General features: G+C 38.3%; 1 protein-coding gene across 4 annotated transcripts in view; it reads right to left on the bottom strand.

The window, feature by feature from the left end:
- Positions 1-18,991, bottom strand: part of TMEM245 (transmembrane protein 245) — an 87,178-nt gene that overhangs the window by 17,459 nt on the left and 50,728 nt on the right. For all 4 annotated transcript variants that reach the window (XM_082044428.1, XM_082044429.1, XM_082044430.1 and 1 more), the window contains 2 exons: positions 18,754-18,876; positions 13,256-13,401 (listed from right to left, as the gene is read on the bottom strand). In XM_082044428.1, the coding sequence (XP_081900554.1) occupies positions 13,256-13,401; positions 18,754-18,876 (269 nt within the window). The remainder of the gene's footprint in view (positions 1-13,255; positions 13,402-18,753; positions 18,877-18,991) is intronic.

The following is an 18,991-nucleotide window of genomic DNA, read 5'->3' as shown; positions in this document are numbered from 1 at the left end:
TAAGACGTACATATTCCATTTTACTGAGCTTTGAAAAGCATGTAAAATTTAAAAAAAAAAATCATACTTCAAATTATTCAGATTAAAACTGTCAAATTGTCAAATGTTTCGGCATAGCTGACCTAAACATATTTTTTTAAGTTCTTTCTGCTTCACCGCAAAGCTGGGGAATTTGCTTGCTGATTTCACACAGGAAAGTGCCACTTCTTCATTTCATGGACTTTGTGGGGTTTAGTGATTTCTCTTTTACTGATTTGCCATAAAAAGTCTACGGTTTCTGCTTTGATTTTACTGAAGTTTACACCTGAATTCAGGTTCACTTCACAAAGCCCACCGGTAAGGTCTGTTCCCCATTAGTGACTTGGCAAAATTTCAAAAATTGCAACCTAATGCTGCAACAACCCCAGTTGAAAGAAAAAAAGCTTCAGCTCAGAGCATTCATTTTCTGACCTCAAAACTAATTTGATTTTCTAGATCTCCCTGGAGCACTGGAGGAAAGAAGAACATATGTGCTGAAATGATGAGAATTTGAGTTTCCAGAAAGATTGGAATAACCATATAAGTTCAGAAGTGAGATTCACTGGTTACTATATTAAATTTATAATGAAGGCATGCTGACCCTGGCTGATGAACAGCCATAAGAGTAAAAACTAGACAAAAGTGACATTTGTGTTTGGAAATGTTTGCAAGAATTAGCATTTCCCTAAATACATTTAAAAAGACTTTACAAGCCATACAGTGGTCTACAATCCAATTAAAATGCAAGTTTTATAACAGGACCATCTTAAGCCAAAAAACTATTAGGAAAAAGACAATTTTACTCTTTCATCATCTTAACACCACTGATGTTTGGTATTTTCCCATATACTCTAAGCAGACATCACAAGGATTGCAACTGTATCTTTGTTGCAAAATCTTCCTGTATACAGAGCCAACTAATTCAAAATGATGCTTTAAGAAACTCCAGCTACTCCATTTCTTTTGAGAAGACAACTTTTACATCTTTAAAATAGAGGGTTTAAGATATAAAAGCAAGCATAATGCATTCCATACTTCACAGCACAGTTTCACAGTTTATTTCAGGACAGGTGAACTCAGAGCTACCACAAGAAAAGAGCCCTCCCTTCCCCTGTTCTCAAGCACTCACTCCTGCCCCAGACCACTCTTCCTCTGCCTGCCTGCCAGCACAGTCTCTTTTATGTGCCACGACAGTTTTTACAATGAATTCGGCTCATAATTATTTTTTGCTGTGTTAGTTTTAGCTAAGTAGCTCAGTTCTCTGCTCCCTGTCCCACTCATAGAGCAGTGGCACAAACAGCTGTGCTCCCAGCAGGTGAGAAGGCAGTAGCTCAGTTGTGGCTGGAGGGCAGGAGCTCTTCTTTGCACAACATTGCTGTTTTATTCTGGCTGAAACAAACAGCTGCTGTCACCATATTTCAAAATCAAATAACTAATTTTCTTCCTTCAGACACCACCAAGATCCATTGCAAAAGACAAGTTACCAGTGACAACCAAATGACAGCTATTATCTTAAAAAGGACTGAAGAATTCTTCTTCTACAATGATCCCCCAAATTTCAAGTGATCACTAGGAGAACACTTAAAAATTAAATGACTCAGACAAGTCCTTTCGCAAATAGAACTATTAAGCTGCTCTTCGACTGTCTTTAAGGGTTCTGTTCTTTTAGGAAATAAAAAGAAACTCATTGTTTTTCAGTTTCAAATTGCACATGAAAATAAGCAAAGAACACTACGATACATTCCAGCTATAAATAAAGCAGAAGTTGCAGTATTTCTGAAAAGAGTAAGATCATTTCAGGAGCAATATAAACATGTAAGTGATTTTCAGAGATGACTCCATTACAAGATTTCAACAGTTTTGCTGTTGAAATGAATTTCTCCTTAGCAATGACACACCGTACAATGAGAGGTAACAGCTCCAACATAGGGAACCTAGTGATGACACTAATCAGATAAAGTGATACAGCCTTGAACAAAGCGCAGGTCATCGAGATGGTGTGACTAATGCAAATATTACACCTCTCACTTCAGGACAGGGCTCCACTGATTGTATCAAAACTTTACTTTTAAACAGTGGCAACCAGTCCGAAGGACATAGCAGCAAACAGACTTTCTTCTCTATCATGTCTACGTTCTCTGAAAATGAACAAATAACATGTAGTCCAAACTATAAGAAATTCTACCTCTGATTATTTCTTCACAATACTTTCATATTCGTAATATTCACCATGATTTTTAATGACTATTTTGGCCTGTTTTAGTCACATATACCACATAAACTTACAATTATTCTTCTGAGAAGCACATCTGAAATCATTAGTTATTTCTGAATCAACTATTTCTAACATTTCCAAATTTCTGTTATGAGCAGGCCACAATGCTTGCAAAGGGCAACACCTAACAATTCTTAAAATGGATCTTGGAACACAATGTATAAAAAGCCATACTAGTTCAGACCAAAGGTCTGTCTAGCCAGCAGCCCATTTCCAGGAGAGGCCAGAAGTGTACGCTAAGGGAACAAAAGAAATAGGACAAACAGTTAACAATCCCCCTGAACATTTTTCCAGCCTCTATTTCCACCTCAGGGGATATAATGAAGCAGACACAGGCTATTTAGCACTCTTAAATTGATATGTATTCTTAGTCCTGTCCAAACCTTCAAACTGCTGCAGGTCCAACATTCTTTGGTAAGACCTTCCCCATGCCTACTGCCTGTTGCAGGAACCAACACATCCTTCTTACGTTTTGAAACCGACTGCTTGCTTTTTGACGACCCCATTATTTTATGTTGGAAGAGACCACAAGCAGTCCAACCCCAGTCATCCTTTCCACACTGGTTTTGCAAACCTCAGTTGTGCAACATCCTTTTTCCAGGCTGAAGAGTCTCAACCAGCTCAGCCATTCCTCATAGAGAAACAAATGCATACTTTCATCTCTCTGATCAGTCTTGTTGCCCTCCTAGCTTTCCAAGATGCAGAAACTAGAATGACACACAGTAATTCAGGGTATAGGCACACCACAGATTCATAATATGGAAGTAATATTCTGTGTTTCTCTTGTCCATGTCTGTTGTAACAAATCTTACTGTTTGATATGCACGGCAGATGTCTGTATCACTGAGCTAGCAGGCCTACCTGAAAACGCATCTCCCAAGTGGAAACAGCACAGGGGGCATCAGTTCATATGTGAAGTTAGGATTGGTTTTCACCCACATGTATCACTTTCATCAGTGATTTTATTCCCCAGACACTGATGTCTTCTGAGTTTGTCTACAATCGTGCTATAATTCCATAATTAGTCCTCATCCTTACTAGCTCAAATTGTTTTGCGGCATCAGTAAGGCATCCATCTCTACTCCTTTCCCAAGAAATTACGAAGAGATGGGATAGTAGAGGTCCATACCTCAACACCACCATTTACTGCTGCCCTCTGTTCCTTATCTTTTTAACTCACTATTTATCCATGCAGAAACCTTCTCTGTTATCTCATCACTACTTAATTTCCTTGAAAGTCTTTGCAAAGAGATGATGTAAAAAGCCTTTACAAACCTTCCATAGAATACAGCAGCCAGATCAACTTATTAATGGCCTTGCTTGCTGACCACTTCAAAACACATGAAGAGCAAGGCAGAACTTCTCTCTGTGGAAACTCCACTGATGCTTTGTAACTAAATCATATTCACCAGGTGCTGGCATGTCCCTAACTGTAGTTCCTACTAAGCTGCACAGTACTGATGTACAACTTAAATGTCTGTACTTCCTGGGTTCCCTGGAACGTCTTTTTTTTTTTTTTTTAATTTTGCCCTTGAGTTTTCTTTGGTGAGTTAATATCATCCACTCTCAGCAATTTGCTATTGCTTATTTCATCTGTTTCTTCTATAACTTCTACAGTCACTGTAATGTCTGAGAGATTCTGCTGCAGCACACCTATAAGAAGGGTTTCACAATGTGACTCCCTCCACTTACCTTCACAGCAACAAATAACACAGCATCAGTTTATTACACCTGCCCCCCAGCAACAGCCTGCAGCAACCTTGTTGCTCCTTGTCATCCCTCAGCCCCCTGAGAGCTTCTTGCTCCTGCTGCATATAAAAACCGGTATTTTGGTTTAATAGCGTTTTGTGGAGCTTTGAGCAAATGAATTACACAAACACACACCCCTCTGTGCCTGTTTTTATCTGCTAAACTTTATGAACCTTCTGTTTTCTTCAGTTAGATAAAACTACAGCTTTTTCAAAGGATAGTTTCTCATTTCCTGTGCCCCAGCTGTGCAGTCAGCTCTCCCTTTAGCCTTACTCAAGCCTTTCTTAGCTGTTACATGCACTGTATATTGATCATTTATTATTCTCCACACCACTTGTAAGGATGCAATTCTTTTAGATCCCCATTTTACCTTGAAAAATTCATGAATGAGAACAGCAGCTATCTGGACTCAATACAGCTTAAAATCCATTGCCATCTTATATTAAGAACCTCACAGTCTATTCAGATTATTAATATTATAAAATTATGAATCAGAAGTCTAGAGAAGGGAGTATTTTGATTGTTTATGCTGCTGGAGAGAATAAATAATGGTTTGACTTCATAATTTGTCCTAACAGGACCAAAAAAAATGAAACACAAAAAGCTAAGGCTGTGATGCTAAATCTTTGAAATGCCAGGAAATCCTGAAGTTTTATATCAGCCTTCATGCTGTCTTCTTACATTACAATGAACCTGTATTTTAAATAGTAGAAATCTAACCAAGGTTATAATAATATATACTGCAACCTTTAACACAGACATAAAGAATTATTAGATTCGCAAGCACAGAATCCTGCAAGATGTTATACTAAAAATAATTCTCCTAGTATCCCTTTATTCTTAGAAATGCCTGATAGAAGACCTCTTCCCCATATTTTTAATAATTCTTTCAGCAACCCTTGTCTTTCCATCCCTCCCAGTTAGCTACTAGGCCTGCCTTACAAGCAAAGACAAAAACTATGGTTGAGCTGAATTCCAGGTGCAAGTAAGCGTCACTATTTTTACTGATACAGTCTCTGTCACGTACCAACTAAACTTTCATTCAAAGAAAGACTGTACATAAAAATAACTGTTTTAAAAAGCTGGCATAGAAAAACAACATATATACATGCATAAACGCAATATGTAGTTAAAGGACTAGCATCAAAGATGCAACACTATTCCTAAAGATTGCGTGCAAATCTGCCTATGTGTTTAAACGTGCACACACACACACACACAGTAACCCACATCCTCTATGTGTTCACAGATACCTTCAGTCTTAAACAAACTAGACAGTCACAGAATTACAAACTACAAAAAACACACTAAAGGAAACTGCTGTTGGAACATACAGAATGTGCCATCTGGAATATGAACGAAGCAAATAGCAGAATGTTGGCACTGCTTGATATAAAACAAGGAAGCCCTCAATAACCCATCAATATGTTTGAAAATACACTATGCCAGTCTGCATGGCACAGAGAACAGAACTGTTTGTGTCAGAATCAGATTACACACTTACATACTCATGAATTAGGGGTAGTAAACTGTAAAATTCCTACAGACTTTGTGACGTGCTTGACCCAAATTATGCATGTGCAATAACGAATGTTTTTTCATTGTTTCAGGTAAACTTGAAAAAAGAATAAAGATTAGGCATGAGCCAATAATTTTTTTTCTGAAATTTTAATATGTTTTCCTTTGAATTATTCTTTGAACAAGTTCTTAAAGTCATGCGTATGTAAAGCAATATACAGACAGCTGTATTTAATAAGAACAAGTATTCTTGATATAAAAGAAAAAGGAAGTACAGGTAAAGACTTTTTTCTTCTTTTGCATATAGGAGAATATTTAAGACTAAGATAGTGGTATGAAGAAGTCATGGTTACTGCTAATAAAACATTCAACCAATAAATACTACTATCTATCCCACCAGGATAACCAGGTTACAGTTACTGTCAGTTTGCTTTTGTAAACGTACTGAACCATTGCAGCATCTCTTCTATATTTATAGATTACATTCTACTTTTTTTTCAGTAACTCAACTGAAGCTTTCCTTTCCTCTGTGTAATTTTTTTTTTAAAAGTACCTGTTATTCCAAATTTTAGACTAGGAAATTATTTCATTAAGACAGAATCATTTCCAATTCTATTCCTATCTCATAACATACACCATAAGTAGAGTTTATAAAATTTCTGTAAGGTCCTGTTAAATGCATTCCTGTGTCAAGAGATTTCTGCAAGAGATACTCCTGCTAGTAAAGAGCATAAATTGCATGCAAAAATTCAGTCAAAACATAGTTAACAGTTGTCTTTGAAAAATTAATCTGAAAGACATTATTAATGTTGCAGTAAAATCAACAAGATCACACATTTTGCTTTTTCTAAGCATTAGCTTAACATGCTGGAAGATTATTGTTTTCTGTGGGAATTGTATCACCATCTCATTTTCTCCATCATTGCTGCCACGATGCCACAGCAAACCAGCTAGATGCTTAAACAGCTGAGATTTAGTTTATTTGTTTGTTTGCAGGGCAGCTCATTTCAGATCTCTTTAATCTTAATAAATAAAAGTTGAAAAAACATTAGGAACCTATTTCAGCCATCAAGGCACTACAGGTTTTCTTCATATCAAATATGTCCTTGAATTTCTGGAAAATTTCAATTAAGGATATGATTAGTGTTTCCTCTTTAGAAACTCCAAATATTTTAAATAAATTTTATATAAACAATGAAAAATCTGATCAAATTTGAGGTGTGTGTGGCAAATGAAGAAAATGAAGCAAATAATGATAACCCTTCTCAAATTGAAAACAAACAGTACTCATCTTCCTGGCATTACAGAACAAACTTCCACTAACACGTGTTTCAAAGCATCAATCAAAATACCAATCTGGGTTTAAGACCATCTCTCACAACTTAATTAGGCCCCACCAAAACGGAAAGCTGCAGTAACTTTAAGCCACAGCCATACCCGTGTGCATGCACTCATGTGAAAGTATCGCACACACTAAATTGCACTGAGGCCGTGACAACATGCAACTTAGTAATGTGCAATATCTCCACCAGAGCAAGCAGAATGGGAGCTTCAGGGAAGAAGGGTATGGTGCATTCAGGAAGAGAACGACATGCTGCTCAGGGAAAGGAAAATGGTTCAGGCAAAGGTGTGCATGCTACTACTTTGGAGACCTGTGAATTGGAGAATTACTGCTTCATTCATTCAGAAAAAGAAAAAAAAATCCAGACGAGCACCACGTCCCTATTTCAGGGCTACAGGACATAATTTTCCTACTTATGCAGTGAGGTATATGACTCATGAATTAGATTTTACAGAATCTTTCTAAACAAAGCAAGTCTCATGCTGATACGTGCAGACAACTTCCCACTGACCCTCAAAATACTATATTATTAACATAACTATAACTACAATGAAAACAATTCACTCACTAGTATTATCTAAATTCAGTAAAGTGGTCCAAGTGGTTCTCATTTCCAAAGCAAGTAATCTCTCTAATCCTGTCTAAGAGTTCCTCCAAAAGAATTCCTGCAGCTCAATCTACTCTGGCATAACCCTTCTGCCACAGTAACCAGTGCCCTCCCCACTGTTGTTTCTCCACCAGTTCCTGGAGCTGACTTTTAGCAGTTTCAGTGAAAGAAAATCATGTTATTCACTATATTCACAGGCTACTAAACACTATTGCCAATCAAGGGAAAGTCTTGCACACGATGAAGGTGCAATACTGCCTTCATAATTTACCACATTTCTGTGCTGACATCCACTTACTTAATATAGAAAACAGGAAAAGAGAAAGAAAAGAAAAGAAAAGAAAAGAAAAGAAAAGAAAAGAAAAGAAAAGAAAAGAAAAGAAAAGAAAAGAAAAGAAAAGAAAAGAAAAGAAAAGAAAAGAAAAGAAAAGAAAAGAAAAGAAAAGAAAAGAAAAGAAAAGAAAAGAAAAGAAAAGAAAAGAAAAGAAAAGAAAAGAAAAGAAAAGAAAAGAAAAGAAAAGAAAAGAAAAGAAAAGAAAAGAGAAAAGAAAAGAAAAGAAAAGAGAAAAGAAAAGAAAAGAAAAGAAAAGAAAAGAAAAGAAAAGAAAAGAAAAGAAAAGAAAAGAAAAGAAAAGAAAAGAAAAGAAAAGAAAAGAAAAGAAAAGAAAAGAAAAGAAAAGAAAAGAAAAGAAAAGAAAAGAAAAGAAAAGAAGAAAAAAAGAGAAGAGAGAGAGAAGAGAGAGAGAAGAGAGAGAGAAGAGAAGAGAAGAGAAGAGAAAGAAGAGAAGAGAAGAGAAGAGAAGAGAAGAGAAGAGAAGAGAAGAGAAGAGAAGAGAAGAGAAGAGAAGAGAAGAGAAGAGAAGAGAAGAGAAGAGAAGAGAAGAGAAGAGGACAGAATGGCAGGAGGGATGAAAGGTAAATGGAGCGTTTACCAAGAAGAAGAAATAGTAATGAAGTGTGGCCACATCAAGAAAGTTAAACTTGGAGTGAGAAAGATCTGAGATTGATTGCAAACCAAGGAAAAACAGTTGAACCAACTGGGCAGGAAAGAACAAAACTATTACAGAACAAAAGCTATTTTGCTACTGAGACATTAGCAGTATTTGGGATTATTACCATTTTCCTAAATTTTTATTTCCCATCTTATTTGCAGGTAATAGCACACAAAATTCCCGCATATAATTTGGCATTCTGAATTTTGAATGAGTTGCTTTACTGGAAGTAGCACCAGTACTTCATACATCCGATAGAAAACCCTGAGGTCACACGTCTTTGGAAGTGATTCTCCTCCATTAACAAAACCCTAAACAAGAAAACAACAACAACAACAACAACAACAAACAACCAACCAGGAAATAAGCCTCTTCTCTTAACTGGCACTTTGGAAAATTCATCTCGAGTCCTCTGTCCACTCCTGGTCTCAACACTCCAGGACAGATTCATTATGGAAGCAGCTAAAAGGTTGTGAGATGGTGAGGGGAACACAAGGCCAGGTGGAGGAACCTACCTCTGATCTACAGTGAAAAGTCTTCAGGGGGACCTCATGGTTGACTAAACCTGAATGAAGGGCAGTAGGTCCAGGAAAAATCAGCAGTAGGTAACAGGAAAAGAGTGTTACAACAAAGCTACTCAGAAACAACACAGGTGCTGAAAGGGGCTGTGGAGTAGGCATCCTTGATGGCATTCAAACATGATTAAACAAAGTCCTGAGCAGCAGGATCCAACGGGAGCTGTTCTGAGTTGCAACTTGGAGGTGAAACCTCTAAGCACCTCTCTCAAAATCTGTTCTTCTGAGGTTCTTTCAGCATGAGCTGTCCTGCCTTCCCTGGATGGGAAGAGACACCCACAACCTTGCTGAATGTGGCCTGTCCCACCACCACTGAGGCCCTTCCTTCAGAACATCAGCAGCATCAGCCCCACCACTGACCCAGGGCACACCAGCACTACCAGCTGCCCCTGGCTGCCATTTGTCCTGCTGAGCACAAGGCAGGGTCCTCACATCATGTGGTCCCCTTCTCCTGTCCTGACCTCACCCAGCTGGACACCGTGGGAGGCTGCATCATGTGTCTTGCCCCAGTCAGAGTCAATGGCAGTCACTGCTCTCCCCTTGTCCCACTGGACAGTCTCCTCCTCAAAGCAAAGCTTGGGTTGGCCCCAGCACAACGTCCTTGGTGAAGCTGTGCTGCCTGTTCCCTGATGTCACCTTTTTGCTTGTGTGCATCTGAGCCATCTCTTGGCACATGGCTGAGAATGGCAAGAGCTTCTTCCACAAAACCTGCTGGAAGCCTCTATTTCACGACCTGCCTTTGAATCTTCCAGCAAAAAAGGAGAGCTATTGCTCAGAACAGGGAAGCAAGAGACTGAAAGCAGTGAGCAGCTCTGTGCTCCTCACTAGCCAACAGAGCAAGGGTACACCTCTGACTGAACCCCCTCCCACCTCCCGGCCCCAAGGACCTCCCTCAGTGGCCTCCCACAGGCTCCTCGCCTGGAGCTGGTGCAGCAGCCCAAGGACACCAGGCCCTCTGCTCCGCTCTGTCCCAGGGCTCCGTGCACCAGAGACGGCCCCTCTCCACACTCCAGGGGCTGGGCCAGGGGACACCCAGGGAAGAAGAGTCCGCACAACACTTGGCAATCAGCAATTCTTTTATGGAGTGCTGGCAGACCTTGTGCAGGCCGGCAGGGCCTCAGAGATGGTGCCAAACAGCATCACAAGAGCACCGGGCTGGCTCCCTACCTGCGGCCCAGCTGCCGCATCTTCATGGCTGGACAATAAACAACAACAAAAGAATAAAAATGCTTTCATCCTCTCTTATTTGGCACTTTGGTGACTGCATCTTCACTCCTGTGACACCTCCTGATCTCTGTCTTTGACTAGGAAAGTCAAATTTAGTATCTGAGGTATTGTGACAGAAACAGTCAGATTCAATACTTGACAGAAAATAGGCTGAAAATCATTCTTACCTCAATACAGCCCATAAATCAATAGACGTGAACTGTGAACTGTCAGTTTCTTTGCAAACTCATCACCAGGGCAGTTAGAAAATTATTCAGAAAAATCTATAGCTACTTATAGCCAGTACAATAAAAATCACAACACAGTTTTAACGAGAGAAACTGCAACAGGAAATGGTCTTGGTTTTATTAGGTGCTTGCTGGATAACAGCTTCAACCTGAGGGATTTCTTGAGCTACAGAAACCTTTTGCTGATTGCCCTCCTCATATTCACCCCTTGCTCTTCTACTCACAAATAAATGGCAAAGGCCATGAAGTAAGAGACTTTCTCGACCATATCTGAGTTCCCTACTTCTTTTCACAAACACATTTTAAGTGAAAGAACAACAGAAGTGACTAACAACACAGAGAAAGTATTTTCATGTCATTTGGTCCATGAGCAACAGAGATGTAACTGCATCGCTTTCCAGGAGGATCCTTGCCCTTTGGACAGGAGTATTTAGATTTACTCTTAGCTTTGTTAACATGCTATGGCGTGCTGAAGAGAGATGGGAGCTGGAACACAGCTGATGACTTTCAAGATTTATAACCTGATCTTTCTCTACTTTCCTCAACTTAAATGCATATTTTAAGGCTGAATTCATGTTATGTAATGCTGTCAGTCTAATGATGAAAGCGACTACAAAAGTTTTATTATTTGATAATTCGTAACACAAATGGAATCTCTTCCATGCTATGATCAAACATTAACATCCATTTTACATGCCTTGTATAGACGAAGCGGAGCAAGCTGTTTTTAGATTCCTACCCCTCCAGCAACAACTTGTCTTCAAAAACGAAGGATAGCTGCTACTTCGTGACAAAGAAATGGCTTGTAGTGGCAGCTGTTTTTCATATGGTAACACATCAGGCATGCATAAACTAACAGGAATTTGTTACTATATTTTTCATATTTACATACTGAAGACCACAGTAAGTACTGAGTGGAATGCAAGGTAATCCAGAAGCATTATGATAAATTCTTAGGTACAACTAAGCAAGAGAGAAGAACCCAGAAAATCCCAGAAGTGTTCAAAAAATTCAAATAAGGCACCTAGTAAAGGCTACTCCAAACAAGCAAATACGAATCACTGATCCAAGCTACCTCAGTGAATACAGAAATTGAGTTGCCCTGGATATGACATGCAGCCTTTACATACCGCATTCTTCAGACACCGTCTTTTCTCATCATACTTGCAGCTACTGATGCACACTGGCTCTTTCCTACCCGTTTTCCTATGGCTTCTCTAACATTATTTGCTTTCCACCACTAAAGTCTGGCAAATACCTTGGGTCATCTGTGTCACAGACCTATAAAGTCAAATTCTCTTTGCAGAGTATCCATGTCCAGAGAAGCCATATCCTATTTTTTGACACTGTTGTGCTCTATCAAGGGCTAAACAGAGCAATTCACTAGACAAGTTTCAGTTTCTAAATCTACTTTATTCTTCAGAAGAGACAGAACTAAGACAGTAAATACGTGATCAATGAAAACTCAATAGCAATCACTCTAGAGAAGGGCTATTAACTTTTTGGCAGAATTCCAAATTTGTTGCTTTCTACCTGGATTGTCTCTTCATATCAAACAACTACAGTAGTTAACATTGTTGTTCAAGATCTTGTGCAGCATGATATAACCTTCTCATTGTTAAAATGAACCCAGAAGCCACTTAATTCCAGTAACAGGTACCAACACTCACTTGTAAAGTACACCTAGTAACAATGGCAAACATTTGGCAGTGAGTTTGGAAACCAGTTTTAATATCAGCCGGTTTAAAGTCTACTGATATTTTGTATGTATACACAAGACAACACAGAGAGCACTGGTGTAAGACACAATGGCTGTATAGAATTTAGTATGGAGCCTGTTGACTTTGCCCAGCCCATCAACTCTTTCAAAAAAGTGAGCTATGACTTAAATACCATATTTTAAATCCTTTTATTAGGTTACCAACATATATTTCAAGCTGCTTCCAAGTAAAAGCTGACAGTTTCATTCATCTGCAATGAATGAAATACACTACCGAACCACCTCAAGAATTGCTTTATTGCGAAATCTCAGTGAACTGTATGTAAAGCCACAAAAAATCCTCCTTCAATTACCATAGTAGTTTAGAGGTGAAACATAAGAATGGTAACTAAGCATGAAACAGTGTGGATGCACTCTGGAGGTGCAGTACAGTAGTGTTTTAAGTGGGATAAGGAGAGCGCTCTCCTGTTCCCTTTGGTGTAATTTCGTTCATGGAGATCAAGAACTAGATTTTTCTCAGATGAAACTGAACTGGAAAATGCACTCTAAAGCACATTGAATATATGTCAGCTGCAAATGGGTACTTAGTCCCCACCATTAGATGAAAACCAGTTCAAAGTAAATAACTCTGAAATGTGTACAGCACAGATATCAGGTCCTCCATTTCAACTGTTTTGCTACACAAATCTGCTCCTACTGAGCTGCAGCAGCCGTTAATGCCAACACAGCTGCAAGCACCGCGCTTCCTGATGGGTTGGGGATGTGGAGGGTGTATCAGTTTTATAAAACAGCAGTATTCGATACAGCGCAGAACTCTGACATTTTTTTTAGGCAAGTCCAGTCAAATTGCTCTTTTAACAATCATCAATGCTAGGTTCTCAAAAATCTCCAAGATTTGCTCCTCATCTTTGAAACATGAGCTGTTGCAGTTGCTAAGTATTTGTAGTTGAACATCAAATTTTAAAAAAAGAGTTTTCCAGAAAGGGCAAGAAATCAACAACATACCTTATTGCTTCCTCTACAGATTGGCCAACTATATTTGAGGAGGGACCTGGCTGAGACAAAGGTGTCAGGCTTATCACCCACTTTACTGGCTTGTAGTACTCATCACTGGAACTCAATAGGTAGAAGAGTGTTGTCAGAAAAATCACCTGCAAAACAAATTGGAGTTTTAATGTAAAAGGCAATAAATACTTCCCAGAACTACAGCATGCACCTATGCTTCAGATATTGAACTTCATTGGAAAGGCAAAAAATAAAATACTATTCCACAAGCTCAGATTTAGAGAAACGCAGAGATGGAAGAATAATTTTCTCCTCTGCTCCACAAAGGACCCCACAGTTATAGCAAAACATTATAAAACTTTTCCCCTGTTTAACCTCTTCCCAAAGTCACAAATACATCAAACAACTAGAATGGTTACCTAGATCAACATTCTAATTGTTTTTTGTTTGTTTGTTTTTTGGGTTTTTCCAACATGTTTAGCAGATCAAGGAATTGCTGAATAGTAACACCTATTTAAAAAAAAAATAAAGCCAAATAACTGATTTTTCTCAAGAGTAATTATGCAGCAGGATACCAGATATGACCAGAATAAAAACTCACTAACAGAAAATTTATAATATTTATTAGGCTGGCAATCCTTACTTAAATATTCCTACTGCAAGTTTGAAGATGAGTCTCAGCAGAAGTGATGACAGTTCCAGTGTTTCAGTTTAAAGACCAAAAAAGTACAATCAGATTGTATTAGCTTCCTGTACACTGCAGTCTACTATCTTTTCCTTGTTTTCCTTATTTTCCCATTAGTGGGTTCAGAAACTTCTTGGGCTAAGCATACATCACAGAAATGTGTCCAGCTTGAAACAGAACACCTCAAACAAGGAATATCCATTCTATATGCTCCAATGGTAAACCACAGTTTATATTTGTTTCATCTGTAAACCTTAGATCTTTTTTCTTTCTCTGCAAGCTTAAAAAGAATTCTTTCACTTTCCTTATTTCCAGGAAACTCATTTCCTGTTAAGACAAGATGTATGTAACCACAGCACCATACAAAATCAACTGCATGTTAGATTACCAGTATTTTGGGAAATTAACATATTTGCTTTAGCTTAATAGGTACAGAAATGCAAGGAGAAGCAGTAGTCACAGAACAGGATAATTTACTATCAATTACTATAATTTACTGACTCTTCAAGCAAGTAGAACAGCCTCAATAGTACATTCAGCAGCACAAAGATATGTCCTATCCTGTATGAACTGCAGTCTGAAAATTTTCAGACCTCTTTTACAGGACACCTGAGATTTCAGACATGACTTCAGTTGTTTCCTAAGCAACACTTCAAGATCCTGCTGATGACTATGAGGAAGAATCCACCAAAGACAAAATAATAAGATTTTTCCATTGTTAAACAATTGATGGATTACTATTTTTTGCTGTAGAATTTGTTTGGTAGCCCAAAATATTAAATTCTCTCATTTGAGGGGGGCACAGACTGAATTAAAGGATAATTCACTATTTCAATTTTTATTCAAGATGACTAAAACTAAACTGAAATGTAATTGATTGAAAAGCTAACCATATCAGGAATTATCTTGTTAGAAAATTTAAATTAGTTTATGCCACTTCAAACTAGAAAAGCTCTTCTGTAGCTACTAAGAATCCTGCAAAATGGAAAAATAAGACTACAGTTAAGGCTAGAGTAGAGTGCTTTCTATTAAACACAGCTCTACCTAGACACAATTTAAAAGAGTACCTTCTGTTTCACATTTAGGAAAAAAACTTCCCCCAGTAGCCCATTAAATATATCTTTTGTCAAAACACAGACATCACAGAATCACAGAATCGACTGGGTTGGAAAAGACCTCAGAGATCATCGAGTCCAACCCTTGGTCCAACTCTAGTCCGTTTATTAGATCATGGCACTAAGTGCCATGTCCAATCTCAGTTTAAAAACCTCCAGGGACGGCGAGTCCACCACCTCCCTGGGCAGGCCATTCCAATGCCTGACCACTCTCTCTGTAAAGAATTTCTTTCTAATATCCAGCCTAAATTTCCCCTGGCAGAGTTTAAGCCCATGCCCCCTTGTCCTATTGCTAACTGCCTGGGAGAAGAGACCAATCCCCACCTGGCTATAACTTCCCTTCAGGTAGTTATAGAGAGTGATGAGGTCACCTCTAAGCCTCCTCTTCTCTAGACTAAACAACCCCAGCTCCCTCAGCCTCTCCCCATAGGTCTTATGCTCAAGTCCCTTCACTAGTCTTGTTGCTCTTCTCTGGACTCGCTCCAGCACTTCAATGTCTTTCCTGAACTGAGGGGCCCAGAACTGAACACAATACTCCAGGTGTGGCCTCACCAATGCAGAGTACAGGGGAAGGATCACTGCCCTTGTCCTGCTGACCACGCTATTTTTGATACAGGCATTTTCAAGAGAGTCAGCTTCTTCAACTGACACTGCTGGCTGGACCACAGCAACATATAAAATGTGCTCGAAATCTGCCTACCTAGCTTTAGGGTTCAGTCCATTCAAAATGTAAAAATTCCTTTCCAAAACTGCATTAAAAACCAACGGAGGTGGGGATAGGATATTGCGTCAGGTAGCAGTCAAAGGTGGAGCAACTAGGCTAGAACGATCAAAATCTCAGAAGCTATTTGCCTTCACATTCAAAATGAACTCTATACAAAAGCTCTTTCTCCTTACTGGAGAACAGTGAGAGTTTTCCCAGGAAACTGTAAACTCCTAATGCAAGACTTTCCAAAAGAGAACAGGAAAGAGTTCATGCTGAAATCTCAGCTTAAAGAAAAAATAAATTGTTAAATCCACCCTTGGAAAGCAAATTATTGGGGAAAAAAAAAATAAAAATCAAGCTACAGCAAAAGATGTAAGTATGCCTTGAGACCCCACAAGAACAAGAACTATCAAGGTCATTTCTGGTCGTCATCTTCTCTCTTGGAGAGTGTTTCTCCTTAGCTCTGAAGAAAGGAACATGAATAGCAGGCAAATCTAACAGTGACATAATATCAAATAGGATTCAGTAACAATGCACATCATGAAAGTTAAGAAAGCTGCAGTGATTTATCCTAGAGTCATGTTTGGATTTTCTCTGCTTATCACATTAAGCTGTTGCAGTAGGGAAAGAGGAAAAAAAACAACAAAAAAAAAAACCACACAAGGAAAAATTAAGAACCAGTGTTATTATTTCTACATGGTCTCCACAAGTTATCCTAAGTTATCCTAAAAAGTACTTTAAGGGTCAGCTAAATTTCCACAAAGACTACCATTTCCATTTATTTATTGCCTCAAATAATGGACTGTATTAGTCTTTATTTAGTGCAGGCTATTTACTGAATATCCTAAATTTAAGTCCTTTCAGTCATAAGCTGTTAACAAACCCACACTAAACATTATTAAAACAATTTTCATTAATTTATCTTTTCGTGTTTTAAGAAAATATGTCTAGTTTTTATAGCAAGAGTTTTTGCAAAAGACTTTCTTAAAGATAAGAAACCAAGCCTCTGAATAGACACAATGGCCTATGAAATGTACAGTGCAAACAAGGCCAAGTTATAGCACTCTCCCGCAGAGCTTAACAGCATTAATAACTACTCTTCAGGTAGGCATGGAAATTTTAGATGCCTTCAAAAGAAATAATTAATACAGTTACAAGAACACCAGGACTTAAGACATTTTCTGTGCATAGAAATGGAAGCAAGCATTTCCCCTCACCCTGGTGTATTTAAAGTATGGCTAACAGAACAAAGTGTTTCAGTGATTTTTTTGCCTTATTTCTTAGAAGATTAAGTATTTCTAATTTACCAGTTCTGCTGTTTGCATTTTAAAGGCTAAAGTTAGCAAGAATCTACAGAAAGAACCCATATATTTATTAAAACAGATCTTTCCTATATAAGCTCATGGTTCAAATCCAAGAAAATAAGAGTGAAGGACTGATGTGTTTTGGTGGGGAAAGCTTTATATCACAATTTTAAGTAACATGTTCAACCTACAACAGCAGTGGAGGAAATAGAGTAGTCTTTATGGCATCTAATCTTTCAGGTAATTCCACCATAGCAATATCCCAACTAGTTCTGCTAAACCAGTTGACTGCACAGTGCCCCAGCAAGCAGCAGGATCCCACTGACCGACAAAAAGGCAGGATCAGCCATCACAGCAAGAGCATGTCATGAACTCGGTATAAGCCATTAGGTACCTAGAGCTAAATTTTGTGTCTGAGCAATGAGCACATTGAAATCATCTGCAGTTACTATCCAAATACTATCCGATTTTAAGTATACTAACTTCTCAGATACTGTTTTCAATCTGTCATCATGGGTGAAGTTGTGAACTAAGGAAGAAAATAAATGAAATATTCCCATGAAATCTTTTCTTTACTAACTGAAAGATAACTAGAGAACAACAAAATGAAGCGGCAGTGTTTTCTTCAGTTTAAGACAGCTATTCTGTTAAGTCTTATTGTGATCTGTTCTTTCTTAAATATTGGAGAGAATCCACACAGCTGCCTTGAAATGCTGTTAAATATTATTTCAATTTTGCAGCTTTGTCTACAAAGACCTCTCTCCCGAGTGAGTACCAATGAAGGCGATAAAATTAAACTGGCAAAACACTTTGTTTTCTAACAAATGTTTTTGAATCCTGAACTAAAAACCAGGACATGTACTTCAGTCAAGCTTCCAAGATCAGTATTTGTTAAGTTAAAGCAGGAAAAGGTCCCAGGCCAGCATTTTAGGAGTTTTTTATTTTAAGTAACAGCTGTCATAGCAAATGGGAAGAAGTTACCTCTACAGTTATAATTCCTCCACACAGCTGTGGCGTTTAGAAACAAAAGAAACTATAAACATCTAGCTCACATAATACACTAAAAAGTATTAATAATACATCCTTTAAAGAAAGCACCTTTAATAAAAGGGTTTCAGAGACTACTAGTCAGCGTGAGCAATAATATTAATAGGAATTAAATTTGTGAAGTAAGCATTCTGCAATTAAGAGCTCACAGATTTTAAATAAAAACAATGTAACAATCCCTTCACACAGATTTGCTGAAGACACGTCATTAAAAAAGGGAATATAAAGTAATCCTTGTGAAATAATAAATACTTTTGCTGACATTTCCCTGTTACAATTTTAAGCCGCTTCCAAGAGCATTGGCGTGTTTAAGGATATGTTTATGTTTATGAGGACATGCCCTAAGATTTCAGTTACATAGTATTTCACAAGTTACAGCTCAGTATCCTCAAGGCCAGAAACAAGAGTTTTCCATGAATGATAGGAAGACTGCCAGCTCCTTAATGTGGAAGTTGTGTGAATCTTGCCCTTTGCCTAGAATGCCCCAGATCTGAAAGTTGCACCATCTTAAAAGATTTTTGGTATTGGATAAGGTCAAGAGATGTTTTCAATGCTTTAGGTCCGATTTTTCACTGTTACAACAAGTGCGATCAGGTTCCTTGAGTACAATGGACCATGTAAACCGATGACATCCTACTTACCACTGAAAGCACAAAATTGAGAAGAGCTGTCCCACTATGGAAGACGATTGTCACTAGTGTTGTAACAGTAGTAAACAAGAGGCTCACATTGCGACTCATCACTATCCACAGGGACTCCAGGATCTGGAAAAGCAGGAGGAAGCAAAGTCAGGGACCAGACAGTATACGCTAGGACAGAGAACTGCTTACAGAGTGCTTCATCTCCATCAAGCCATACAAAGAAGACATTTTATAAAAA

This window comes from Streptopelia decaocto, assembly GCF_964273445.1.
Source record: "Streptopelia decaocto genome assembly, chromosome: 2".
Taxonomy (NCBI): Eukaryota; Metazoa; Chordata; class Aves; order Columbiformes; family Columbidae; genus Streptopelia; species Streptopelia decaocto.
Note: the sequence above shows the minus strand (reverse complement) of the source record. Positions and strands in the feature narration are given on the sequence as shown.